Source organism: Peromyscus californicus, unplaced genomic scaffold (assembly GCF_007827085.1).
Source record: "Peromyscus californicus insignis strain IS unplaced genomic scaffold, ASM782708v3 Scaffold_8__1_contigs__length_139910024, whole genome shotgun sequence".
NCBI lineage: Eukaryota > Metazoa > Chordata > Mammalia > Rodentia > Cricetidae > Peromyscus > Peromyscus californicus.
The window spans coordinates 86,984,464-87,009,672 of record NW_026294606.1 but is presented as its reverse complement, the minus strand read 5'-3'; the positions used below and the strand labels follow the sequence as shown (position 1 = coordinate 87,009,672).

Below are 25,209 nucleotides of genomic sequence, written 5' to 3'. Positions count from 1 at the left end.
TCAGCGAGGGAGGGAGGGAGGGAGGGAGGCAGGCAGGCAGGCAGGCAGGCAGGCCCGCAGGCACGACCCTGAGCACAGCCTCCCCCATCCGGTGGGGGTCCTGAGTGGGGGCGGTGGAGGGCTCGAGTGGGAGCCTTGTTCCTCTGGCACTGCTTCCAAGGGGTAGGGTGTGTGGAGGTGGTGGGCGGCTCTGTCCCCGCCCCTCGGCCCCACGGAAACCCCCTCCCCGCCCCCCTCCTCTCCGTGCCCCGGCGGGCCGGAAGCGTCCTCCCAGACCCCGGCCAGGCCAGCAGAGCCAGGCGGGCAGCCAGGTGCGATGGAGGCCCGGGATGTGGACGGCAAGGCTAGCCTGGGCTGCCGACACGTCAGTCAAGACCTGCCTCTCTCATCCGATTGTTAGCTTCTTCTTCTTCTTCTTCTTCGGGGGTCCTGGGATCCCCACTCGCGTGTTTCCCCCCTGGTGGGTTTGCAGCGTGCCTGAGGGCTGCGAGCGCACGCTGCCGGGTAAGAATTGGCAGCCTGACCGGCGAGGGGGAGGGCGACGCGGAGAGGCCAGCCTGGGCTGGGCTGGCCGGGTGGGGCCCGCGGCCGCCAAGGGCCTCTCAAAGGCCAAAAGGGGCAAAGGCAAAAAGCCTACAGCACCCGGTATTCCCAGGCGGTCTCCCATCCAAGTACTAACCAGGCCCGACCCTGCTTAGCTTCCGAGATCAGACGAGATCGGGCGCGTTCAGGGTGGTATGGCCGTAGACGACGGGGCCCGGCGCCGGGAGCCTCAAGAGCCTGGCCGCTGCGCTCAGCTCCTCGGCTCGCCTGCCTGCCGCACACTCCGAGCCCAGCTCCCCCACCCACCGCCCCTGAGCCCGGCTCGAGCCACACCCCTCCGCGCCGGGACAGCCAGCTCGGCCCTCCTCAGCCCTCCGCCCTCTGCCCGCGTCCCTGGCCCCTGGCCCCTGGCCCGTGGCCCGTGGCCCGTGGCCCGTGGCCCGCAGCAGGGGCCCAGGGCCGGCAGTGGCCAGCGTTTTCTCCCCGGACCTTCTCCTCTCCCGTTCCTCATCGGCCGGCCGGCCGCACTCACCGGGCCCACCCGGGACCCTGGCAGGTTGGCTGGCCCGCAAGCCTGCTCCTCCCTCTCCCCGGGCCTCGGGCGGGCGGCTCCGGTGTGCACGCGCCCGCACCTCCCGCTCCCCCGGTCGGGTTTCCACGGCTGCGGGCTCTGACGCCTCGGGACCTTGCTTCCGGGGCAGGGTCTGCCTTGGGTCCCCGACTCGCCCGCCCCACCCGGGGATCTTGCCAGGTAGCCAGCCCCTGGCCTTTGGGGCGGGTTAGAGCCCTCCTCTGACCCGCAGGCCATTTCTGTGCCCGTGGGGGTCCTGGTGGGGAGGTGGAGGTCGGAGGGTGGGGAGGTGGCCTCCGGGGGTGGGGGTGAGGGTGGGAGGAGGGGTTCGTGGCCCGGCCCGGGCTGCTGCGCTCTGACGCTTTCTTTCCTGGCTTCCTGGGGAGGGGAGGTGCCCAGGTAGGCGCAGGCAAGGCGGCCGGATCATGATCGTGCGGGTCATCCATCCGCCGAGACGGGGTGGACACCCTCCTGACGCTGCTCCCCCGAGGTAGGTGTGGTGCCCGGACCGATGGGGTGGTCGCCCCGACTGTCTGTCATCTCTCACCCTTGGGGAACTGTGGGCTCCTTCTTTTCCTCCTGCTCCTCCTGCTCCTCCTCCTCCTCCTCCTCCTCCTCCTCCTCCTCCTCCTCGTCCCCCTCCCGTTGCTCCTTCCGACTTCTCTTCATCTTCTCCCCAGGAGACACACACACACACACACACACACACACACACACACACTCACAGGCGCACACGCACACAGACACACACACACACACACACACACACACACACACACACACACACACACTTCCCTCCCTCCTGGAGAATCCAGGAAGACGGGACGGCTGGGATCGGGCTAGAGAGAGCTCGGGTGGGGGTGTGGGCATCCAGGATGGACCTTGGTTCTCTCTCTGGAACTTGGAACGCCAGCTCCTGGGCTCCGGGTTCTGTCCCCACCCCAGCCCACGCCCACCGCGAGCCGGTCCATCCATTCCTCTGTGGAAGACGCCTCCCTCCCCGGGAAGCGGCGGCGGCGGCGGCGGAGGCGCCCGGGAGAAGGGAGAATGTCTCGCTGGGCGGCGCGCAAGATGCTCCAGGGCCCATGGGTCCCAGGCACCTTGGAACTTGGGTCTTGGTGCTGTGCGCGTGCACGGTGGGGGCAGAGGCAGGCCCCGCCCGGGCCAGGATTCTCTGAGGCTATCTATCCTTAGTCCCACCCGGCCATCGGGCCTCCCACCTTGCCTTGCCTGTGGAGAGTCCCGGCCTATGGAGAGTCCCGGACTAGGAGGGGAAGAGTGTGTCTAGGCCCGAACTCGGGAACGTCTTCCCCTTCCAATGGATGAGACAGCTCGGGCAGGGCCCCGCAGCCAGAAAGTCTGTCTGTCTTCACCGGATGGAGCACCCGGTGCTTGAGCAAGGAGGGCCTGCCGGCCGCACAGTCAAGCAGGCGGACGCACAGCCAAGCCAAGCCAGAGCCTACAAAACCAGAGGCACAAACATGCAGACACTCGTGCACACATCCACACCCAGACACAAACCCCAAGCCTAGCCACACGAACATAAAGGGGCAAGGATGTCCAGGGCAAGTTGGAACACGGGTCTCTTTGGCGCTCAGCTCCGTGGACGGTGGGGGTAGAGGCAGGTCACCGGGCCAGAATTTTCTTAGAGCCACCCGGCCACCCGGCCTCGCACCCACCCGACGCTGCCTCCATCAAGGAAGAGCCAAGCGTCTGAGCGCGCGCGTGCGACCTTCTCGCAGCTGGACCCGACCGGACTGTGTGCCGTGGGACGGATGGCCTCTCAAAGCACAGCACCACGGACCCCCCCGCTCTGTGGGACCTGCTTCTGCCATACAGAATTCCCACGCCGCCGCCGCGGGCTTAGTGGGACAGCGCCTGCCCGACCCGTGACTTCCTCTTGCCCTGGGACCCCGAGCTTCCAGGTCCGGCCCATCTTGGACCTGGCTGCTCTGCTCGGCCACCACCCTACTGACTCCTACTGGCCTGCGCCCAGGCCTTGGCCTCTCCGCATGGGCTCTGGAGGCAACCACCTTGGGCTCTCTGGCATCCCATCCCACCGGCGACACGCGCAGCCCCCCGAGGGCACCACTTCACGTGGACTCACACTCACGCACGCACACACGCGGGCCTCCACACACACGCTGGACCACACGGAATCACACTCGGGCATGTGTGCCCCCCCCACATACACACTCACACACACACACACACACACAGACACGCACGCACGAGCCAGGGCGCGGGCACGCACAGAGGCCCGCGTGCGTGTGCGTGCGCGCGTACACACACACGCGCACACGCACACACACGCACCCCCCCACACACACACGCAGGCACGCACGCGAGCACCCGCCCTCACACACAAAACATGCAACGATGCAGGAATGAGGCTACCCAGGCACACACGATCACAATGCCGCCTACCCGATCACACGCACACCCACAGGGGCCTACTCACCTGTGCACGCACCCAAAGGTTACACACTCAGCGAGGGAGGGAGGGAGGGAGGGAGGCAGGCAGGCAGGCAGGCAGGCAGGCCCGCAGGCACGACCCTGAGCACAGCCTCCCCCATCCGGTGGGGGTCCTGAGTGGGGGCGGTGGAGGGCTCGAGTGGGAGCCTTGTTCCTCTGGCACTGCTTCCAAGGGGTAGGGTGTGTGGAGGTGGTGGGCGGCTCTGTCCCCGCCCCTCGGCCCCACGGAAACCCCCTCCCCGCCCCCCTCCTCTCCGTGCCCCGGCGGGCCGGAAGCGTCCTCCCAGACCCCGGCCAGGCCAGCAGAGCCAGGCGGGCAGCCAGGTGCGATGGAGGCCCGGGATGTGGACGGCAAGGCTAGCCTGGGCTGCCGACACGTCAGTCAAGACCTGCCTCTCTCATCCGATTGTTAGCTTCTTCTTCTTCTTCTTCTTCGGGGGTCCTGGGATCCCCACTCGCGTGTTTCCCCCCTGGTGGGTTTGCAGCGTGCCTGAGGGCTGCGAGCGCACGCTGCCGGGTAAGAATTGGCAGCCTGACCGGCGAGGGGGAGGGCGACGCGGAGAGGCCAGCCTGGGCTGGGCTGGCCGGGTGGGGCCCGCGGCCGCCAAGGGCCTCTCAAAGGCCAAAAGGGGCAAAGGCAAAAAGCCTACAGCACCCGGTATTCCCAGGCGGTCTCCCATCCAAGTACTAACCAGGCCCGACCCTGCTTAGCTTCCGAGATCAGACGAGATCGGGCGCGTTCAGGGTGGTATGGCCGTAGACGACGGGGCCCGGCGCCGGGAGCCTCAAGAGCCTGGCCGCTGCGCTCAGCTCCTCGGCTCGCCTGCCTGCCGCACACTCCGAGCCCAGCTCCCCCACCCACCGCCCCTGAGCCCGGCTCGAGCCACACCCCTCCGCGCCGGGACAGCCAGCTCGGCCCTCCTCAGCCCTCCGCCCTCTGCCCGCGTCCCTGGCCCCTGGCCCCTGGCCCGTGGCCCGTGGCCCGTGGCCCGTGGCCCGCAGCAGGGGCCCAGGGCCGGCAGTGGCCAGCGTTTTCTCCCCGGACCTTCTCCTCTCCCGTTCCTCATCGGCCGGCCGGCCGCACTCACCGGGCCCACCCGGGACCCTGGCAGGTTGGCTGGCCCGCAAGCCTGCTCCTCCCTCTCCCCGGGCCTCGGGCGGGCGGCTCCGGTGTGCACGCGCCCGCACCTCCCGCTCCCCCGGTCGGGTTTCCACGGCTGCGGGCTCTGACGCCTCGGGACCTTGCTTCCGGGGCAGGGTCTGCCTTGGGTCCCCGACTCGCCCGCCCCACCCGGGGATCTTGCCAGGTAGCCAGCCCCTGGCCTTTGGGGCGGGTTAGAGCCCTCCTCTGACCCGCAGGCCATTGCTGTGCCCGTGGGGGTCCTGGTGGGGAGGTGGAGGTCGGAGGGTGGGGAGGTGGCCTCCGGGGGTGGGGGTGAGGGTGGGAGGAGGGGTTCGTGGCCCGGCCCGGGCTGCTGCGCTCTGACGCTTTCTTTCCTGGCTTCCTGGGGAGGGGAGGTGCCCAGGTAGGCGCAGGCAAGGCGGCCGGATCATGATCGTGCGGGTCATCCATCCGCCGAGACGGGGTGGACACCCTCCTGACGCTGCTCCCCCGAGGTAGGTGTGGTGCCCGGACCGATGGGGTGGTCGCCCCGACTGTCTGTCATCTCTCACCCTTGGGGAACTGTGGGCTCCTTCTTTTCCTCCTGCTCCTCCTGCTCCTCCTCCTCCTCCTCCTCCTCCTCCTCCTCCTCCTCGTCCCCCTCCCGTTGCTCCTTCCGACTTCTCTTCATCTTCTCCCCAGGAGACACACACACACACACACACACACACACACACACACTCACAGGCGCACACGCACACAGACACACACACACACACACACACACACACACACACACACACACACACACTTCCCTCCCTCCTGGAGAATCCAGGAAGACGGGACGGCTGGGATCGGGCTAGAGAGAGCTCGGGTGGGGGTGTGGGCATCCAGGATGGACCTTGGTTCTCTCTCTGGAACTTGGAACGCCAGCTCCTGGGCTCCGGGTTCTGTCCCCACCCCAGCCCACGCCCACCGCGAGCCGGTCCATCCATTCCTCTGTGGAAGACGCCTCCCTCCCCGGGAAGCGGCGGCGGCGGCGGCGGAGGCGCCCGGGAGAAGGGAGAATGTCTCGCTGGGCGGCGCGCAAGATGCTCCAGGGCCCATGGGTCCCAGGCACCTTGGAACTTGGGTCTTGGTGCTGTGCGCGTGCACGGTGGGGGCAGAGGCAGGCCCCGCCCGGGCCAGGATTCTCTGAGGCTATCTATCCTTAGTCCCACCCGGCCATCGGGCCTCCCACCTTGCCTTGCCTGTGGAGAGTCCCGGCCTATGGAGAGTCCCGGACTAGGAGGGGAAGAGTGTGTCTAGGCCCGAACTCGGGAACGTCTTCCCCTTCCAATGGATGAGACAGCTCGGGCAGGGCCCCGCAGCCAGAAAGTCTGTCTGTCTTCACCGGATGGAGCACCCGGTGCTTGAGCAAGGAGGGCCTGCCGGCCGCACAGTCAAGCAGGCGGACGCACAGCCAAGCCAAGCCAGAGCCTACAAAACCAGAGGCACAAACATGCAGACACTCGTGCACACATCCACACCCAGACACAAACCCCAAGCCTAGCCACACGAACATAAAGGGGCAAGGATGTCCAGGGCAAGTTGGAACACGGGTCTCTTTGGCGCTCAGCTCCGTGGACGGTGGGGGTAGAGGCAGGTCACCGGGCCAGAATTTTCTTAGAGCCACCCGGCCACCCGGCCTCGCACCCACCCGACGCTGCCTCCATCAAGGAAGAGCCAAGCGTCTGAGCGCGCGCGTGCGACCTTCTCGCAGCTGGACCCGACCGGACTGTGTGCCGTGGGACGGATGGCCTCTCAAAGCACAGCACCACGGACCCCCCCGCTCTGTGGGACCTGCTTCTGCCATACAGAATTCCCACGCCGCCGCCGCGGGCTTAGTGGGACAGCGCCTGCCCGACCCGTGACTTCCTCTTGCCCTGGGACCCCGAGCTTCCAGGTCCGGCCCATCTTGGACCTGGCTGCTCTGCTCGGCCACCACCCTACTGACTCCTACTGGCCTGCGCCCAGGCCTTGGCCTCTCCGCATGGGCTCTGGAGGCAACCACCTTGGGCTCTCTGGCATCCCATCCCACCGGCGACACGCGCAGCCCCCCGAGGGCACCACTTCACGTGGACTCACACTCACGCACGCACACACGCGGGCCTCCACACACACGCTGGACCACACGGAATCACACTCGGGCATGTGTGCCCCCCCCACATACACACTCACACACACACACACACACACAGACACGCACGCACGAGCCAGGGCGCGGGCACGCACAGAGGCCCGCGTGCGTGTGCGTGCGCGCGTACACACACACGCGCACACGCACACACACGCACCCCCCCACACACACACGCAGGCACGCACGCGAGCACCCGCCCTCACACACAAAACATGCAACGATGCAGGAATGAGGCTACCCAGGCACACACGATCACAATGCCGCCTACCCGATCACACGCACACCCACAGGGGCCTACTCACCTGTGCACGCACCCAAAGGTTACACACTCAGCGAGGGAGGGAGGGAGGGAGGGAGGCAGGCAGGCAGGCAGGCAGGCAGGCCCGCAGGCACGACCCTGAGCACAGCCTCCCCCATCCGGTGGGGGTCCTGAGTGGGGGCGGTGGAGGGCTCGAGTGGGAGCCTTGTTCCTCTGGCACTGCTTCCAAGGGGTAGGGTGTGTGGAGGTGGTGGGCGGCTCTGTCCCCGCCCCTCGGCCCCACGGAAACCCCCTCCCCGCCCCCCTCCTCTCCGTGCCCCGGCGGGCCGGAAGCGTCCTCCCAGACCCCGGCCAGGCCAGCAGAGCCAGGCGGGCAGCCAGGTGCGATGGAGGCCCGGGATGTGGACGGCAAGGCTAGCCTGGGCTGCCGACACGTCAGTCAAGACCTGCCTCTCTCATCCGATTGTTAGCTTCTTCTTCTTCTTCTTCTTCGGGGGTCCTGGGATCCCCACTCGCGTGTTTCCCCCCTGGTGGGTTTGCAGCGTGCCTGAGGGCTGCGAGCGCACGCTGCCGGGTAAGAATTGGCAGCCTGACCGGCGAGGGGGAGGGCGACGCGGAGAGGCCAGCCTGGGCTGGGCTGGCCGGGTGGGGCCCGCGGCCGCCAAGGGCCTCTCAAAGGCCAAAAGGGGCAAAGGCAAAAAGCCTACAGCACCCGGTATTCCCAGGCGGTCTCCCATCCAAGTACTAACCAGGCCCGACCCTGCTTAGCTTCCGAGATCAGACGAGATCGGGCGCGTTCAGGGTGGTATGGCCGTAGACGACGGGGCCCGGCGCCGGGAGCCTCAAGAGCCTGGCCGCTGCGCTCAGCTCCTCGGCTCGCCTGCCTGCCGCACACTCCGAGCCCAGCTCCCCCACCCACCGCCCCTGAGCCCGGCTCGAGCCACACCCCTCCGCGCCGGGACAGCCAGCTCGGCCCTCCTCAGCCCTCCGCCCTCTGCCCGCGTCCCTGGCCCCTGGCCCCTGGCCCGTGGCCCGTGGCCCGTGGCCCGTGGCCCGCAGCAGGGGCCCAGGGCCGGCAGTGGCCAGCGTTTTCTCCCCGGACCTTCTCCTCTCCCGTTCCTCATCGGCCGGCCGGCCGCACTCACCGGGCCCACCCGGGACCCTGGCAGGTTGGCTGGCCCGCAAGCCTGCTCCTCCCTCTCCCCGGGCCTCGGGCGGGCGGCTCCGGTGTGCACGCGCCCGCACCTCCCGCTCCCCCGGTCGGGTTTCCACGGCTGCGGGCTCTGACGCCTCGGGACCTTGCTTCCGGGGCAGGGTCTGCCTTGGGTCCCCGACTCGCCCGCCCCACCCGGGGATCTTGCCAGGTAGCCAGCCCCTGGCCTTTGGGGCGGGTTAGAGCCCTCCTCTGACCCGCAGGCCATTTGCTGTGCCCGTGGGGGTCCTGGTGGGGAGGTGGAGGTCGGAGGGTGGGGAGGTGGCCTCCGGGGGTGGGGGTGAGGGTGGGAGGAGGGGTTCGTGGCCCGGCCCGGGCTGCTGCGCTCTGACGCTTTCTTTCCTGGCTTCCTGGGGAGGGGAGGTGCCCAGGTAGGCGCAGGCAAGGCGGCCGGATCATGATCGTGCGGGTCATCCATCCGCCGAGACGGGGTGGACACCCTCCTGACGCTGCTCCCCCGAGGTAGGTGTGGTGCCCGGACCGATGGGGTGGTCGCCCCGACTGTCTGTCATCTCTCACCCTTGGGGAACTGTGGGCTCCTTCTTTTCCTCCTGCTCCTCCTGCTCCTCCTCCTCCTCCTCCTCCTCCTCCTCCTCCTCCTCGTCCCCCTCCCGTTGCTCCTTCCGACTTCTCTTCATCTTCTCCCCAGGAGACACACACACACACACACACACACACACACACACACTCACAGGCGCACACGCACACAGACACACACACACACACACACACACACACACACACACACACACACACACTTCCCTCCCTCCTGGAGAATCCAGGAAGACGGGACGGCTGGGATCGGGCTAGAGAGAGCTCGGGTGGGGGTGTGGGCATCCAGGATGGACCTTGGTTCTCTCTCTGGAACTTGGAACGCCAGCTCCTGGGCTCCGGGTTCTGTCCCCACCCCAGCCCACGCCCACCGCGAGCCGGTCCATCCATTCCTCTGTGGAAGACGCCTCCCTCCCCGGGAAGCGGCGGCGGCGGCGGCGGAGGCGCCCGGGAGAAGGGAGAATGTCTCGCTGGGCGGCGCGCAAGATGCTCCAGGGCCCATGGGTCCCAGGCACCTTGGAACTTGGGTCTTGGTGCTGTGCGCGTGCACGGTGGGGGCAGAGGCAGGCCCCGCCCGGGCCAGGATTCTCTGAGGCTATCTATCCTTAGTCCCACCCGGCCATCGGGCCTCCCACCTTGCCTTGCCTGTGGAGAGTCCCGGCCTATGGAGAGTCCCGGACTAGGAGGGGAAGAGTGTGTCTAGGCCCGAACTCGGGAACGTCTTCCCCTTCCAATGGATGAGACAGCTCGGGCAGGGCCCCGCAGCCAGAAAGTCTGTCTGTCTTCACCGGATGGAGCACCCGGTGCTTGAGCAAGGAGGGCCTGCCGGCCGCACAGTCAAGCAGGCGGACGCACAGCCAAGCCAAGCCAGAGCCTACAAAACCAGAGGCACAAACATGCAGACACTCGTGCACACATCCACACCCAGACACAAACCCCAAGCCTAGCCACACGAACATAAAGGGGCAAGGATGTCCAGGGCAAGTTGGAACACGGGTCTCTTTGGCGCTCAGCTCCGTGGACGGTGGGGGTAGAGGCAGGTCACCGGGCCAGAATTTTCTTAGAGCCACCCGGCCACCCGGCCTCGCACCCACCCGACGCTGCCTCCATCAAGGAAGAGCCAAGCGTCTGAGCGCGCGCGTGCGACCTTCTCGCAGCTGGACCCGACCGGACTGTGTGCCGTGGGACGGATGGCCTCTCAAAGCACAGCACCACGGACCCCCCCGCTCTGTGGGACCTGCTTCTGCCATACAGAATTCCCACGCCGCCGCCGCGGGCTTAGTGGGACAGCGCCTGCCCGACCCGTGACTTCCTCTTGCCCTGGGACCCCGAGCTTCCAGGTCCGGCCCATCTTGGACCTGGCTGCTCTGCTCGGCCACCACCCTACTGACTCCTACTGGCCTGCGCCCAGGCCTTGGCCTCTCCGCATGGGCTCTGGAGGCAACCACCTTGGGCTCTCTGGCATCCCATCCCACCGGCGACACGCGCAGCCCCCCGAGGGCACCACTTCACGTGGACTCACACTCACGCACGCACACACGCGGGCCTCCACACACACGCTGGACCACACGGAATCACACTCGGGCATGTGTGCCCCCCCCCACATACACACTCACACACACACACACACACACAGACACGCACGCACGAGCCAGGGCGCGGGCACGCACAGAGGCCCGCGTGCGTGTGCGTGCGCGCGTACACACACACGCGCACACGCACACACACGCACCCCCCCACACACACACGCAGGCACGCACGCGAGCACCCGCCCTCACACACAAAACATGCAACGATGCAGGAATGAGGCTACCCAGGCACACACGATCACAATGCCGCCTACCCGATCACACGCACACCCACAGGGGCCTACTCACCTGTGCACGCACCCAAAGGTTACACACTCAGCGAGGGAGGGAGGGAGGGAGGGAGGCAGGCAGGCAGGCAGGCAGGCAGGCCCGCAGGCACGACCCTGAGCACAGCCTCCCCCATCCGGTGGGGGTCCTGAGTGGGGGCGGTGGAGGGCTCGAGTGGGAGCCTTGTTCCTCTGGCACTGCTTCCAAGGGGTAGGGTGTGTGGAGGTGGTGGGCGGCTCTGTCCCCGCCCCTCGGCCCCACGGAAACCCCCTCCCCGCCCCCCTCCTCTCCGTGCCCCGGCGGGCCGGAAGCGTCCTCCCAGACCCCGGCCAGGCCAGCAGAGCCAGGCGGGCAGCCAGGTGCGATGGAGGCCCGGGATGTGGACGGCAAGGCTAGCCTGGGCTGCCGACACGTCAGTCAAGACCTGCCTCTCTCATCCGATTGTTAGCTTCTTCTTCTTCTTCTTCTTCGGGGGTCCTGGGATCCCCACTCGCGTGTTTCCCCCCTGGTGGGTTTGCAGCGTGCCTGAGGGCTGCGAGCGCACGCTGCCGGGTAAGAATTGGCAGCCTGACCGGCGAGGGGGAGGGCGACGCGGAGAGGCCAGCCTGGGCTGGGCTGGCCGGGTGGGGCCCGCGGCCGCCAAGGGCCTCTCAAAGGCCAAAAGGGGCAAAGGCAAAAAGCCTACAGCACCCGGTATTCCCAGGCGGTCTCCCATCCAAGTACTAACCAGGCCCGACCCTGCTTAGCTTCCGAGATCAGACGAGATCGGGCGCGTTCAGGGTGGTATGGCCGTAGACGACGGGGCCCGGCGCCGGGAGCCTCAAGAGCCTGGCCGCTGCGCTCAGCTCCTCGGCTCGCCTGCCTGCCGCACACTCCGAGCCCAGCTCCCCCACCCACCGCCCCTGAGCCCGGCTCGAGCCACACCCCTCCGCGCCGGGACAGCCAGCTCGGCCCTCCTCAGCCCTCCGCCCTCTGCCCGCGTCCCTGGCCCCTGGCCCCTGGCCCGTGGCCCGTGGCCCGTGGCCCGTGGCCCGCAGCAGGGGCCCAGGGCCGGCAGTGGCCAGCGTTTTCTCCCCGGACCTTCTCCTCTCCCGTTCCTCATCGGCCGGCCGGCCGCACTCACCGGGCCCACCCGGGACCCTGGCAGGTTGGCTGGCCCGCAAGCCTGCTCCTCCCTCTCCCCGGGCCTCGGGCGGGCGGCTCCGGTGTGCACGCGCCCGCACCTCCCGCTCCCCCGGTCGGGTTTCCACGGCTGCGGGCTCTGACGCCTCGGGACCTTGCTTCCGGGGCAGGGTCTGCCTTGGGTCCCCGACTCGCCCGCCCCACCCGGGGATCTTGCCAGGTAGCCAGCCCCTGGCCTTTGGGGCGGGTTAGAGCCCTCCTCTGACCCGCAGGCCATTTCTGTGCCCGTGGGGGTCCTGGTGGGGAGGTGGAGGTCGGAGGGTGGGGAGGTGGCCTCCGGGGGTGGGGGTGAGGGTGGGAGGAGGGGTTCGTGGCCCGGCCCGGGCTGCTGCGCTCTGACGCTTTCTTTCCTGGCTTCCTGGGGAGGGGAGGTGCCCAGGTAGGCGCAGGCAAGGCGGCCGGATCATGATCGTGCGGGTCATCCATCCGCCGAGACGGGGTGGACACCCTCCTGACGCTGCTCCCCCGAGGTAGGTGTGGTGCCCGGACCGATGGGGTGGTCGCCCCGACTGTCTGTCATCTCTCACCCTTGGGGAACTGTGGGCTCCTTCTTTTCCTCCTGCTCCTCCTGCTCCTCCTCCTCCTCCTCCTCCTCCTCCTCCTCCTCCTCGTCCCCCTCCCGTTGCTCCTTCCGACTTCTCTTCATCTTCTCCCCAGGAGACACACACACACACACACACACACACACACACACACACACACACTCACAGGCGCACACGCACACAGACACACACACACACACACACACACACACACACACACACACACACACACTTCCCTCCCTCCTGGAGAATCCAGGAAGACGGGACGGCTGGGATCGGGCTAGAGAGAGCTCGGGTGGGGGTGTGGGCATCCAGGATGGACCTTGGTTCTCTCTCTGGAACTTGGAACGCCAGCTCCTGGGCTCCGGGTTCTGTCCCCACCCCAGCCCACGCCCACCGCGAGCCGGTCCATCCATTCCTCTGTGGAAGACGCCTCCCTCCCCGGGAAGCGGCGGCGGCGGCGGCGGAGGCGCCCGGGAGAAGGGAGAATGTCTCGCTGGGCGGCGCGCAAGATGCTCCAGGGCCCATGGGTCCCAGGCACCTTGGAACTTGGGTCTTGGTGCTGTGCGCGTGCACGGTGGGGGCAGAGGCAGGCCCCGCCCGGGCCAGGATTCTCTGAGGCTATCTATCCTTAGTCCCACCCGGCCATCGGGCCTCCCACCTTGCCTTGCCTGTGGAGAGTCCCGGCCTATGGAGAGTCCCGGACTAGGAGGGGAAGAGTGTGTCTAGGCCCGAACTCGGGAACGTCTTCCCCTTCCAATGGATGAGACAGCTCGGGCAGGGCCCCGCAGCCAGAAAGTCTGTCTGTCTTCACCGGATGGAGCACCCGGTGCTTGAGCAAGGAGGGCCTGCCGGCCGCACAGTCAAGCAGGCGGACGCACAGCCAAGCCAAGCCAGAGCCTACAAAACCAGAGGCACAAACATGCAGACACTCGTGCACACATCCACACCCAGACACAAACCCCAAGCCTAGCCACACGAACATAAAGGGGCAAGGATGTCCAGGGCAAGTTGGAACACGGGTCTCTTTGGCGCTCAGCTCCGTGGACGGTGGGGGTAGAGGCAGGTCACCGGGCCAGAATTTTCTTAGAGCCACCCGGCCACCCGGCCTCGCACCCACCCGACGCTGCCTCCATCAAGGAAGAGCCAAGCGTCTGAGCGCGCGCGTGCGACCTTCTCGCAGCTGGACCCGACCGGACTGTGTGCCGTGGGACGGATGGCCTCTCAAAGCACAGCACCACGGACCCCCCCGCTCTGTGGGACCTGCTTCTGCCATACAGAATTCCCACGCCGCCGCCGCGGGCTTAGTGGGACAGCGCCTGCCCGACCCGTGACTTCCTCTTGCCCTGGGACCCCGAGCTTCCAGGTCCGGCCCATCTTGGACCTGGCTGCTCTGCTCGGCCACCACCCTACTGACTCCTACTGGCCTGCGCCCAGGCCTTGGCCTCTCCGCATGGGCTCTGGAGGCAACCACCTTGGGCTCTCTGGCATCCCATCCCACCGGCGACACGCGCAGCCCCCCGAGGGCACCACTTCACGTGGACTCACACTCACGCACGCACACACGCGGGCCTCCACACACACGCTGGACCACACGGAATCACACTCGGGCATGTGTGCCCCCCCCCACATACACACTCACACACACACACACACACACACAGACACGCACGCACGAGCCAGGGCGCGGGCACGCACAGAGGCCCGCGTGCGTGTGCGTGCGCGCGTACACACACACGCGCACACGCACACACACGCACCCCCCCACACACACACGCAGGCACGCACGCGAGCACCCGCCCTCACACACAAAACATGCAACGATGCAGGAATGAGGCTACCCAGGCACACACGATCACAATGCCGCCTACCCGATCACACGCACACCCACAGGGGCCTACTCACCTGTGCACGCACCCAAAGGTTACACACTCAGCGAGGGAGGGAGGGAGGGAGGGAGGCAGGCAGGCAGGCAGGCAGGCAGGCCCGCAGGCACGACCCTGAGCACAGCCTCCCCCATCCGGTGGGGGTCCTGAGTGGGGGCGGTGGAGGGCTCGAGTGGGAGCCTTGTTCCTCTGGCACTGCTTCCAAGGGGTAGGGTGTGTGGAGGTGGTGGGCGGCTCTGTCCCCGCCCCTCGGCCCCACGGAAACCCCCTCCCCGCCCCCCTCCTCTCCGTGCCCCGGCGGGCCGGAAGCGTCCTCCCAGACCCCGGCCAGGCCAGCAGAGCCAGGCGGGCAGCCAGGTGCGATGGAGGCCCGGGATGTGGACGGCAAGGCTAGCCTGGGCTGCCGACACGTCAGTCAAGACCTGCCTCTCTCATCCGATTGTTAGCTTCTTCTTCTTCTTCTTCTTCGGGGGTCCTGGGATCCCCACTCGCGTGTTTCCCCCCTGGTGGGTTTGCAGCGTGCCTGAGGGCTGCGAGCGCACGCTGCCGGGTAAGAATTGGCAGCCTGACCGGCGAGGGGGAGGGCGACGCGGAGAGGCCAGCCTGGGCTGGGCTGGCCGGGTGGGGCCCGCGGCCGCCAAGGGCCTCTCAAAGGCCAAAAGGGGCAAAGGCAAAAAGCCTACAGCACCCGGTATTCCCAGGCGGTCTCCCATCCAAGTACTAACCAGGCCCGACCCTGCTTAGCTTCCGAGATCAGACGAGATCGGGCGCGTTCAGGGTGGTATGGCCGTAGACGACGGGGCCCGGCGCCGGGAGCCTCAAGAGCCTGGCCGCTGCGCTCAGCTCCTCGGCTCGCCTGCCTGCCGCACACTCCGAGCCCAGCTCCCCCACCCACCGCCCCTGAGCCCGGCTCGAGCCACACCCCTCCGCGCCGGGACAGCCAGCTCGGCCCTCCTCAGCCCTCCGCCCTCTGCCCGCGTCCCTGGCCCCTGGCCCCTGGCCCGTGGCCCGTGGCCCGTGGCCCGTGGCCCGCAGCAGGGGCCCAGGGCCGGCAGTGGCCAGCGTTTTCTCCCCGGACCTTCTCCTCTCCCGTTCCTCATCGGCCGGCCGGCCGCACTCACCGGGCCCACCCGGGACCCTGGCAGGTTGGCTGGCCCGCAAGCCTGCTCCTCCCTCTCCCCGGGCCTCGGGCGGGCGGCTCCGGTGTGCACGCGCCCGCACCTCCCGCTCCCCCGGTCGGGTTTCCACGGCTGCGGGCTCTGACGCCTCGGGACCTTGCTTCCGGGGCAGGGTCTGCCTTGGGTCCCCGACTCGCCCGCCCCACCCGGGGATCTTGCCAGGTAGCCAGCCCCTGGCCTTTGGGGCGGGTTAGAGCCCTCCTCTGACCCGCAGGCCATTTCTGTGCCCGTGGGGGTCCTGGTGGGGAGGTGGAGGTCGGAGGGTGGGGAGGTGGCCTCCGGGGGTGGGGGTGAGGGTGGGAGGAGGGGTTCGTGGCCCGGCCCGGGCTGCTGCGCTCTGACGCTTTCTTTCCTGGCTTCCTGGGGAGGGGAGGTGCCCAGGTAGGCGCAGGCAAGGCGGCCGGATCATGATCGTGCGGGTCATCCATCCGCCGAGACGGGGTGGACACCCTCCTGACGCTGCTCCCCCGAGGTAGGTGTGGTGCCTGGATGGATGGGGTGGTCACCCCGACTGTCTGTCATATCTCACCCTTGGGGAACTGTGGGCTCCTTCTTTTCCTCCTCCTCCTCCTCCTCCTCCTCCTCCTCCTCCTCCTCCTCCTCCTCGTCCCCCTCCCGTTGCTCCTTCCGACTTCTCTTCATCTTCTCCCCAGGAGACACACACACACACACACACACACACACACACACACACACTCACAGGCGCACACGCACACAGACACAGACACACACACACACACACACACACACACACACACACACACACACACACACTTCCCTCCCTCCTGGAAAATCCAGGAAGACGGGACGGCTGGGATCGGGCTTGAGAGAGCTCGGGTGGGGGTGTGGGCATCCAGGATGGACCTTGGTTCTCTCTCTGGAACTTGGAACGCCAGCTCCTGGGCTCCGGGTTCTGTCCCCACCCCAGCCCACGCCCACCGCGAGCCGGTCCATCCATTCCTCTGTGGAAGACGCCTCCCTCCCCGGGAAGCGGCGGCGGCGGCGGCGGAGGCGCCCGGGAGAAGGGAGAATGTCTCGCTGGGCGGCGCGCAAGATGCTCCAGGGCCCATGGGTCCCAGGGACCTTGGAACTTGGGTCTTGGTGCTGTGCGCGTGCACGGTGGGGGCAGAGGCAGGCCCCGCCCGGGCCAGGAAAATCTGAGGCTATCTATCCTTAGTCCCACCCGGCCATCGGGCCTCCCACCTTGCCTTGCCTGTGGAGAGTCCCGTCCTATGGAGAGTCCCGGACTAGGAGGGGAGCGTGTGTCTAGGCCCGAACTCGGGAATGTCTTCCCCTTCCAATGGATGAGACAGCTCGGGCAGGGCCCTGCAGCCAGAAAGTCTGTCTGTCTTCAATTGATGGAGCACCCGGTGCTTGAGCAAGGAGGGCCGGCCGGCCGGCCGCACAGTCAAGCAGGCGGACGCACAGCCAAGCCAAGCCAGAGCCTACAAAACCAGAGGCACAAACATGCAGACACTCGTGCACACATCCACACCCAGATACAAATCCCAAGCCTAGCCACACAAACATAAAGGGGCAAGGATGTCCAGGGCAAGTTGGAACACGGGTCTCTTTGGCGCTCAGCTGCGTGGACGGTGGGGCTACGTAGAGGCAGGTCACGGGGCCAGAATTCTCTTAGTGACACCCGGCCACGTACCCACCCAACGCTGCCTCCATCAAGAAAGAGCCAAGGGTCGGAGCATGCCTGCGCGACACCTTCTCGTGGCTGGACCGGACCGGACTGTGTGCCGTGGGACGGATGGCCTCTCAAAGCACAGCACCACGGATCCCTCCGCTCTGGGGGACCGACTGGCTTCTGCCATAGAGAATTCCGCCTCCGTCGCCGCCGGCTTAGTTGGACAGCGCCTGCCTGAGCCCTGACTTCCTCTTACCCTGGGACCACGAGGTTCCAGATCAGGCCCATCTTGGACCTGGCTGCTCTGCTAGGCCACCACCCTACTGACTCCTACTGGCCTCTGCCCAGGCCTTGGCCTCTGGGCTCGGGAGGCATCCGACTGCGCCTCTCTGGCATCCCATCCCACCGACGACCCGCGCAGCCCCCGAGGGCACCACTTCACGTGGACTCACACTCACTCACGCACATACGCCGGCCTCGCCACACATGCTGACCCACACGGAATCACACTCGGCATGTGTGTCCACACACACACACTCAGACATTCACGCACCAGCCAGGGCGGGTGTACGCACAGAGGCCCGGGTGTGTGTGCGCTCGCTGGTACACACACACACACGCACACACGCGGCTCTCTGCCAAACCATCCCACTGGCGACACACTCAGTACCCCCCCAACCAGCATGTCGCAGCCCCCCCGGGCACCACTTCATTTGGGTTACACTCATGCACGCACTAGTGCAACACCCACACAGTCGGGCCTCCACATACATGCTCGCCCACAGGGTAACACACCCAGGCAAGAGTTCCCTCCCACACAGACAGACCCTCAGGCATGCTTTAAGGAGCCAGGTTTTGGTTTGCACAGATGCACGGGAGTGGGACCACACACACACCCATACAATCACATTAGAGCCCTCTCCCCCCAAAAGAACCATGCAATGATACAGGAATGACTGTGCACAGGCACACATGCTCACAGTTCGGCCTGCACGAACACATGCACTCACACGAACCTACTCACCTATGCACATACCCAAAGATGACACACTCAGGCAGGCAGGTAGACCCGCAGGCTGGCCCGTGAGCACACACTGCCATTGACTCCCTTAGTCACAGCCACCAGCATGTCCCAGCCTTGGAGTCCACCACCTCTTGTGGATTCCCTCTCATGTAAGTTCACACACTAGGCCAAGCCACATGAGGAGTGGTTTCTCGAGCCAGAATGAAGATGTGCCAGAGTGGGGGTTGTTGATTGTCTGACACTTGTATCATCTGACTTTGATTTCTTCGTATGGAAAGTGATCCTCAGGAAATACAGGCAGTGAGTCTTCGGGCCATCTGTGACTCATATTTGGAGGTGTGTTAGAATTATTTTAAAATGTGTGAAATTTCATAGGTCACATCTAGATTATTGATGCCTGAGGATACGTAGTGCTTGATTCTGAGTACTCCTGAGCGTAGTTCTGAATGCTCATTACTTTAAAGGGAGTTCTGGATTCCCGTAAAGGAGAGAAATGATCCTGTGTCTCAATAGTCCAGGTTATGTCACTGAATTCTGAGTACTCTTTAGGGGCCTGTGGATTTTTATTAAACTGCTGCTACGATGTGTTCCTAGTGCTTGATGCTGAGTACTCCAGAGGTCGGTGCTTCATGTTGAGTACTCCAGTATGTGGTGCTGAGTTTGGAATACTCCTAAGGGGCCTTACTGTAGCCCTTTTAAGTCCTGGAGGGTCATGTGATCACTTCTTTGTTGTCTCCTCAATCTTGCTCTCAGTTTGGTCTGCTCCCTACTGCGGATGGGTCAGAGGCTTTGTGATGCCCCTGAATGATGTCACTCCAGCCATGAACCTGCCATGTTCAGGAGGACTGGAACTCTGGTCTCCTCACAGTCCCAAATATTGATTGGTGGGGTGGGAACTTGGTGGGTTGGCCAATAGGAGAGTTGTTGGAGTGTCTTAAGGGATGATTGACAAGAGGGCTGTGGGATTGTCCTGAAGATGATTGACAGGCGGGCTGTGGGCATGTCATGAGGAATGAATGACAGGAGGGCTGTGGGCATGTCCTGAGGGATAATTGACAGGAGGGCTGTGGGCATGTCCTGAGGGATGATTGACTGGAGGGCTGTTGGAATGTCCTGAGGGATGATTGACTGGAGGGCTGTGGGAATATCCTAAGGGATGATTGACAGGAGGGCTGTGGGCATGTCCTGAGCGATGATTGACAGGAGGGCTGTGGGCATGTCCTGAGGAATGATTGAGAGGGCTATGAGAATATCCTGAGTGATGATTGACAGGGGGTGTGGGCGGGAAATAATGGATGACTGACACCATGGACACTCATCTTGGCTGTGACACTATCACAGTGCCCAAGGTCACGCCAGGGTCACAAGGTCATATAGGCATCGCTGTCCATCATGAAAGTGACCCCGCCCACAGACACCAGGTCTCCGCCCCTCAAGCCCTCCCGTGTAAGGCCAGGAAACCCAGCATCCTTGTCCCATTCAGGCTCTTCCCCCTTCCCGTGATGCTCCAGGACGAGTGCCTCCTCTGTGGGATCACAGACTTCTGGCTTTGCCATCAGGGTCACATGCTGTGTGTCACTGATCCACTCCTTGGAATGCAAAAGATGATGGCATTAGGGGTGGGGCCACAATGACACCTGCTTGCCCAGGAAGGGGAAGTAGGTAGAGAGTGAAGGATCATGGGAGGGATGAACAGGAAGTTGGGAAATAGGGTGGAAGATCATAGGAGTAACTGGAAGTGGGGTTGGTAAGGAGTGAAGGATCATGGGAGGCTGGGTTGGCGATCACCTGGAAGTCCCCACCGTGCTTCTCAAACAGCCCCGGGAAGCTGCCCTTGGGGTCGGGCACACATGGCATCAGCATATTCTTGAACCTGAAAGGGCAGGGGCAGGAGTTGAGGGGACAGGGTTGACGTCACACAGGGTGGCCTTGAAGTTCTCTCACTGGCAGACACTGTATGGTGCGTAACCCAGACAGGTCAGGGAGGGGGAACTGAGGCCGAGTGATGACCATGAGTCACACCCAGGGGGGATTGTGGATCTGCACGTGGCCCCCGCCCTCCACCACGTGACCATGCGCCCTTCCCCCGGCCCTGTGCCCTGACCTCCGCAGCCTCCACAGAGACAGCAGCAGCAGCAGCGAAGTCAGCAGGGTCAGGAGGCTGCATGCAACCAGGAACTTCGGGAAAGCCGGGGCAGGAGGCTCCTGGCAAGACTCTGGGGTTGGGGGAGAGGGGTCACATGACCCACGAGGAGAGTCATGTTTGCCCGGGTCATGGCAGCGGCTAGATGTCAATCATCTACTGCCTGTCAGTCACCTGCTCCTGGGACTCCTGACCCTCCCGTGAAGTCACCTGTGCGCCTTGCAGCTTGCCAGTGTGTCACAGGGGTCCAGTCGCTTGGGTGTGTCTCATGGCCGTACGTGGATTCCTCTGTGGTGACCCGGGCCCGGAAGTCGTAGCAGCGCTGGTGGTCGACTCCGGCCACTGTGACATTACATGTGTTCGCGGAAGAAGTCTGTGGACGGGTCATGTGATGGTGCTGTGACTCAGTCTCCCTCACAGACTATCCCCAGGACAGATGGCTCAGGAGAGCACCTGTCCCAGAAACAGGACCCGACCTGGAAGTAGGGGTGGAGGGGTCAGGACCTCGGGGTCAGAACCTAGATGGTGGGTCACATGAATGAGCATGGAGGCAGGACTATGAGAATGGGATGTGACTAAGAGAGCGATTGATGGTGACTGACAGATGGGCGGGCGAATGACAGAGGGGTACTGATCGATGGACGGATGATTGACAGGACGCAGCATGAGCAATAGATATGCCGGTGATTGACGGATTGACAGGTGACTGACTACTGATTGACAGAGGACTCCCGAGCATGCTGGGATCCCGGTGATGTCACGCACCTCCCAGGTGGGGTCTCTAGCTCCTCGGTGCTGGACCTCGTAGACTAGGCCGCTGTAGGGAAGGTCTGGACACGTGACCTGGACGGAGTCCTCCAGCCAATGGAAGGTCATGTTCCCTGGGGGACGGGGCTTCACTGGGGGAGGGGGATGGCTGTGAGTCACTGATGGATGGAGGCGTCAGAGCGGATGCTAGGAGGCCCGCTGGGTCATGACCACTGGGGTCATGACCATTGTTTGACCCTGCATGACCCTAGGCACCTAGAGACCCCTGTGTGACCCCTATGCACCTCTGTGACCCTGTGTGACTCGGAGGGACCTGCATGACCCTTGCATGACCCCTATGCCCACGTGACCCCTATATAACCTCCAACTCAACCATGGGACCCCTGGGACCCCCTACTAACCCATGTGACCCAAGCATGACCCCAAGTTGCCAGGTGACCCCTGTGTGACCCCTGTCTACCTCCACACTCCACGCCCCCTGCCACATCTGGGTCCTAATGTCACTTCCATGGAGGCCCTGTCCCCCACATCCGGTACTCACGGTAGGCTGTGGCCAGTCGCTTCCGGTTGTAGATCAACACCTCACCCTTCCGGATGTGGATCTCCAGTCGTGCTCGGCGGGCGGGGAAGATGCACCCGGAAGTGATTCCCGCTGACAGGACATAGCGGGGGCAGCTCCGCAGGGGATCAAGGTTGTAGCTGTGGGAGTAGGGCATCATGGGAAGAGAGTGGGAGATCATGGGAGGGGATGATGATGGGAGGGGAGCAGGGGATCATGGGAAGAGAGCATCATGGGAGGAACAGAGCATCATGCCGGAGAGCAGAGCATCATGGGAGGCAGCCACTCACCGGAATGCTAAGCTCAGGTTGGCCCCCACATGGTAGGCGGGATCCCACGTGACCTCCATGGTGTCCAGGTTGAAACAGATGATGCTGACCCGGAAGTCATCACCTGGGGAGCATGTGACCAGTGACGTCAGAGGCCACATAGCATCCAGCACTCTATCCACTGAGTTACCAGTGTAGGGAAAAAGGGCTGGCTAAAGAAACCCATCCTGGCCCTGAACCCAGAGCCAGTGAATGAAGCACACCCTGAACCCAGAGCCAGTGAGAGAAGCACACCCTGAACCCAGAGCCAGTGAGAGAAGCAAACCCTGAACCAGAGTCAGTGAGAGAAACACACCCTGAACCCAGAGCCAGTGAGAGAAGCACACCCTGAACCCAGAGCCAGTGAGAGAAGCAAACCCTGAACCAGATCCAGTGAGAGAAGCACACCCTGAACCCAGAGCCAGTGAGAGAAGCACACCCTGAACCCAGATCCAGTGAGAGAAGCACACCCTGAACCAGAGTCAGTGAGAGAAGCACACCCTGAACCCGAGTCAGTGAGAGAAGCACACCCTGAACCCAGAGCCAGTGAGAGAAGCACACCCTGAACCAGATCCAGTGAGAGAAGCACACCCTGAACCCAGATCCAGTGAGAGAAGCACACCCTGAACCAGAGCCAGTGAGAGAAGCACACCCTGAACCCGAGTCAGTGAGAGAAACACACCCTGAACCCAGAGCCAGTGAGAGAAACACACCCTAAACCCAGAGCCAGTGAGAGAAGCACACCCTGAACCCAGAGCCATCTCTGCCTCTGACCAAGTACACCAACCAATCCCGGAGCAGGGAAGCTAACCAATCCCCGAGCAGGGAAGCTAACCAATCCCGAGCAGGAACCCTGCTCCCTGGAGAAGCTCCGCCCCTAAGAAGCCCGGGAGAAGCCCGTCTGCCTGTCCGGGTGTGGGCTGCGCTTTCCCACCCTGGCAGGGGCAGCCGCTCGCCTGGGTGAAGATCTTCATTCACCTGTGCAGCGGAGCAGAGCACAAGAACCTTGCTGAGGCGTCCCTTAGGGGGACTGAGCAGGACTGAGCAGGAAAAGCAGCACTTTCCCGCAGAGCCGAGGAGGCCCTCCATTTCTGCAGGCTTCCCCTTGAGCAGGCTGAAGCTGAGGAAGAGAAGCCGTGGCAGAGCTGGGCTGGGAAGTCCTTCAGGGGTGGAGCAAAGCTCCAGGAGAGGAGCGGGGTTGCTACATCCTGTGGGCGCCCGTTCCCTCCCTCGGGCACCCGGCTGCAGGTGTCACCTGGCTCCAGACAGCCGGGGTTCCTCTCCTCCAGAGCCGGAACACTCACTGAGTCCCGAGCACTCTACCCACTGTGCATTCAGCACTCTGCTGGCCGACTCACAAGCACTTGCCCTTCCTCTGTCAACACCGCTGGCCTGTCACTCTGAGGCCCCTGGGGGGCGGGACCTCCCGTGTCCGGAAACCTCTGACATTTTACTGTGGAGTTTCCAGGAATCTATCTGTTATCGAAATCTGTGACGGGTGAGAGAGGTACTGAGCAATATAGCCCGGAAAGTACTGAGCCCCGGGAGTACTGAGCCCAGAGAAAGTACTGAGCCCTGGCAGTACTGTGCCCCAGGATGACTGAACCCACAGTGTACCGAGCCCCCGCAGGACTGAGTCGGGAGAGTAGTGAGCCCGGGAGAGGACTGAACCCCGAGAGTAGTGAGCCCCAGGAGGACTGAGCGCCGAGAGTAGTCAGTCAGGCCCAGGAGGACTAAGTCCCGAGAGTAGTCAGCCCAGAGAGTACTCAGCCGCAGGAGGACTGAGCCCCGAGAGTACTGAGCCCCAGGATAACCCAGCACCCGAGTGACCCAGCGAGAAGGAAGGACCGTCGGCCACTCAAGAGCAAGCGCAGAACACGCCCACAACCCCCGTCACGTGACCCCGGGCCCATCTACCATTCCCACCCCCAAACCCCCGCAGCCGGAACCGGATCCGGCCGGTTTCTCGGAGAAATGCCCGAGGGGGCGGGGCCCGGCGGTGACATCAGCCGCCAGGGCGGAAGCTGACCTGTGACCAGGAGACTGAGAACGCGTGGCTCCGCCCACGTCGGGGTGAGTGACGGGACCACGTGGTCTCGGGGGCGGGTTCTGGGCCGCGTCAAGTGCTGAAAGCACTCAGCCCGCAGAACTATGGTCTAATCAACCCAGCTATAAGCACTCTGCCCGCACAACTTTGGTCTAATCAACCGAGCTATAAGCACTCTGCCCGCAGAATTGTGGTCGAATCAACCGAGCTATAAGCACTCTGCCCGCAGAACTATGGTCTAATCAATAAGCAACTCAGCCCGCTGAACTATGTCTTAATCAATAAGCACTCTGCCCGCTGAACTATGGTCTAATCAACCGAGCTATAAGCACCCTGCCAACTCATCCGCAGGCACCTTATACTGGCCGCAGCACCCACAGTATGTACTGAGGTGCACGGTATGTACTGAGCTGCAAACACAGTATGTACTGACCCACAGTATGTACTGAGGTGCACGGTATGTACTGAGCTGCAGGCACCCTATGTACTGAGCCACAAGCACCCTACCGAAGCCCACCTTCCGACAGGCATTAACATATGGGCACATGCAGATGAGCTGTTATCCCAGCGCCGTTGACAGGTGACGTCGCCAGCGCCCTCCGCGACCCCCGCGACCCCCGATCCCCCGGGGGTCACCACGTGAGTTTGCCGCCAACCACGTGACCCCGGCGCCCCCTTCCCGCTGGACCTCCCACCCCCCCACCCCACCCCCGGCTCACCCGCGCTCTCCTCCCACGAGGTCCGTGGGAGCTGCAGCAGGAGGATGACCGCGATGGACCAGGTCGGGACGCTCATGGCGGCGGGAAGGACGGACGGACACGGGGACGCACGGACGGACGGACACCCGGTCGCGCGCGTCTGCCCCCGAACCCCGGGGCTTCTTCTCATTTGGGGAAGTCGCGGCGGCGGCGGCGGCGGCGGCGGAGGCGGCGGAAGCTGCGCTGACTGAGGAGCTGATGGGCGATAACGGACTGACTAATAGATCGCCGCGCGATAACCGCGGCGGGGGGTGGGGTGGGGAGGGGGAGAGGGGAGGGGGAGGACCGACGGACGGACGGACGGACGGACACGGCAAGGCGGGAGTCCCCGGGTGCCCACACGCTCGCCGCGGGAACCGACTCCGGCGTGAGCGCCCGCGCGGCGTCGGGCAGGACCCCGCCGCGGCGGCCCGTCGGCGGCCGCGTAG

The 25,209-nt window shown here is 64.8% G+C and overlaps 1 protein-coding gene, 1 long non-coding RNA gene and 5 other non-coding genes across 7 annotated transcripts; 1 reads left to right on the top strand and 6 right to left on the bottom strand.

Moving 5' to 3' along the window:
- Positions 1 to 630: 630 nt before the first annotated feature.
- Positions 631 to 749, bottom strand: LOC128104896 (5S ribosomal RNA). Its single transcript, XR_008216173.1, has one exon. It is a non-coding gene; the product is annotated as a 5S ribosomal RNA (ribosomal RNA).
- A 3,483-nt stretch (positions 750 to 4,232) lies between these two features.
- On the bottom strand, positions 4,233 to 4,351 carry LOC128104884 (5S ribosomal RNA). The gene has a single exon (XR_008216170.1). It is a non-coding gene; the product is annotated as a 5S ribosomal RNA (ribosomal RNA).
- Positions 4,352 to 7,829: 3,478 nt separating this feature from the next.
- On the bottom strand, positions 7,830 to 7,948 carry LOC128104873 (5S ribosomal RNA). Its single transcript, XR_008216164.1, has one exon. It is a non-coding gene; the product is annotated as a 5S ribosomal RNA (ribosomal RNA).
- Positions 7,949 to 11,428: 3,480 nt separating this feature from the next.
- Positions 11,429 to 11,547, bottom strand: LOC128104866 (5S ribosomal RNA). Its single transcript, XR_008216158.1, has one exon. It is a non-coding gene; the product is annotated as a 5S ribosomal RNA (ribosomal RNA).
- Positions 11,548 to 15,036: 3,489 nt separating this feature from the next.
- Positions 15,037 to 15,155, bottom strand: LOC128104788 (5S ribosomal RNA). Its single transcript, XR_008216094.1, has one exon. It is a non-coding gene; the product is annotated as a 5S ribosomal RNA (ribosomal RNA).
- A 2,693-nt stretch (positions 15,156 to 17,848) lies between these two features.
- Crlf2 (cytokine receptor like factor 2) lies at positions 17,849 to 24,911 on the bottom strand. Its single transcript, XM_052727600.1, has 8 exons — positions 24,743 to 24,911; positions 21,959 to 22,061; positions 21,651 to 21,808; positions 21,107 to 21,240; positions 20,552 to 20,714; positions 20,303 to 20,414; positions 19,987 to 20,071; positions 17,849 to 19,787 (listed from the first exon to the last, which is right to left on the bottom strand). The coding sequence occupies exons 1-8, from the start codon at positions 24,909 to 24,911 to the stop codon at positions 19,560 to 19,562; spliced, it is 1,152 nt and encodes a 383-aa protein (XP_052583560.1). The 3' UTR covers positions 17,849 to 19,559.
- Positions 22,874 to 24,872, top strand: LOC128103338 (uncharacterized). The gene is made up of 3 exons (XR_008215677.1): positions 22,874 to 24,049; positions 24,551 to 24,662; positions 24,763 to 24,872. It is a non-coding gene; the product is annotated as an uncharacterized LOC128103338 (long non-coding RNA).
- Positions 24,912 to 25,209: the final 298 nt, after the last annotated feature.

Coding starts and splice junctions, on each gene's coding strand:
- Crlf2 (XM_052727600.1), bottom strand. CDS start 24,911: ATGAGAAGAAGCCCCGGGGTTCGGGGGCAGACGCGCGCGACCGGGTGT. Junction 21,809..21,958: donor AACCTGAGCTTAGCATTCCG/GTGAGTGGCTGC, acceptor CTACTCCCACAG/CTACAACCTTGATCCCCTGC. Junction 20,715..21,106: donor CTAGAGACCCCACCTGGGAG/GTGCGTGACATC, acceptor ACCCGTCCACAG/ACTTCTTCCGCGAACACATG.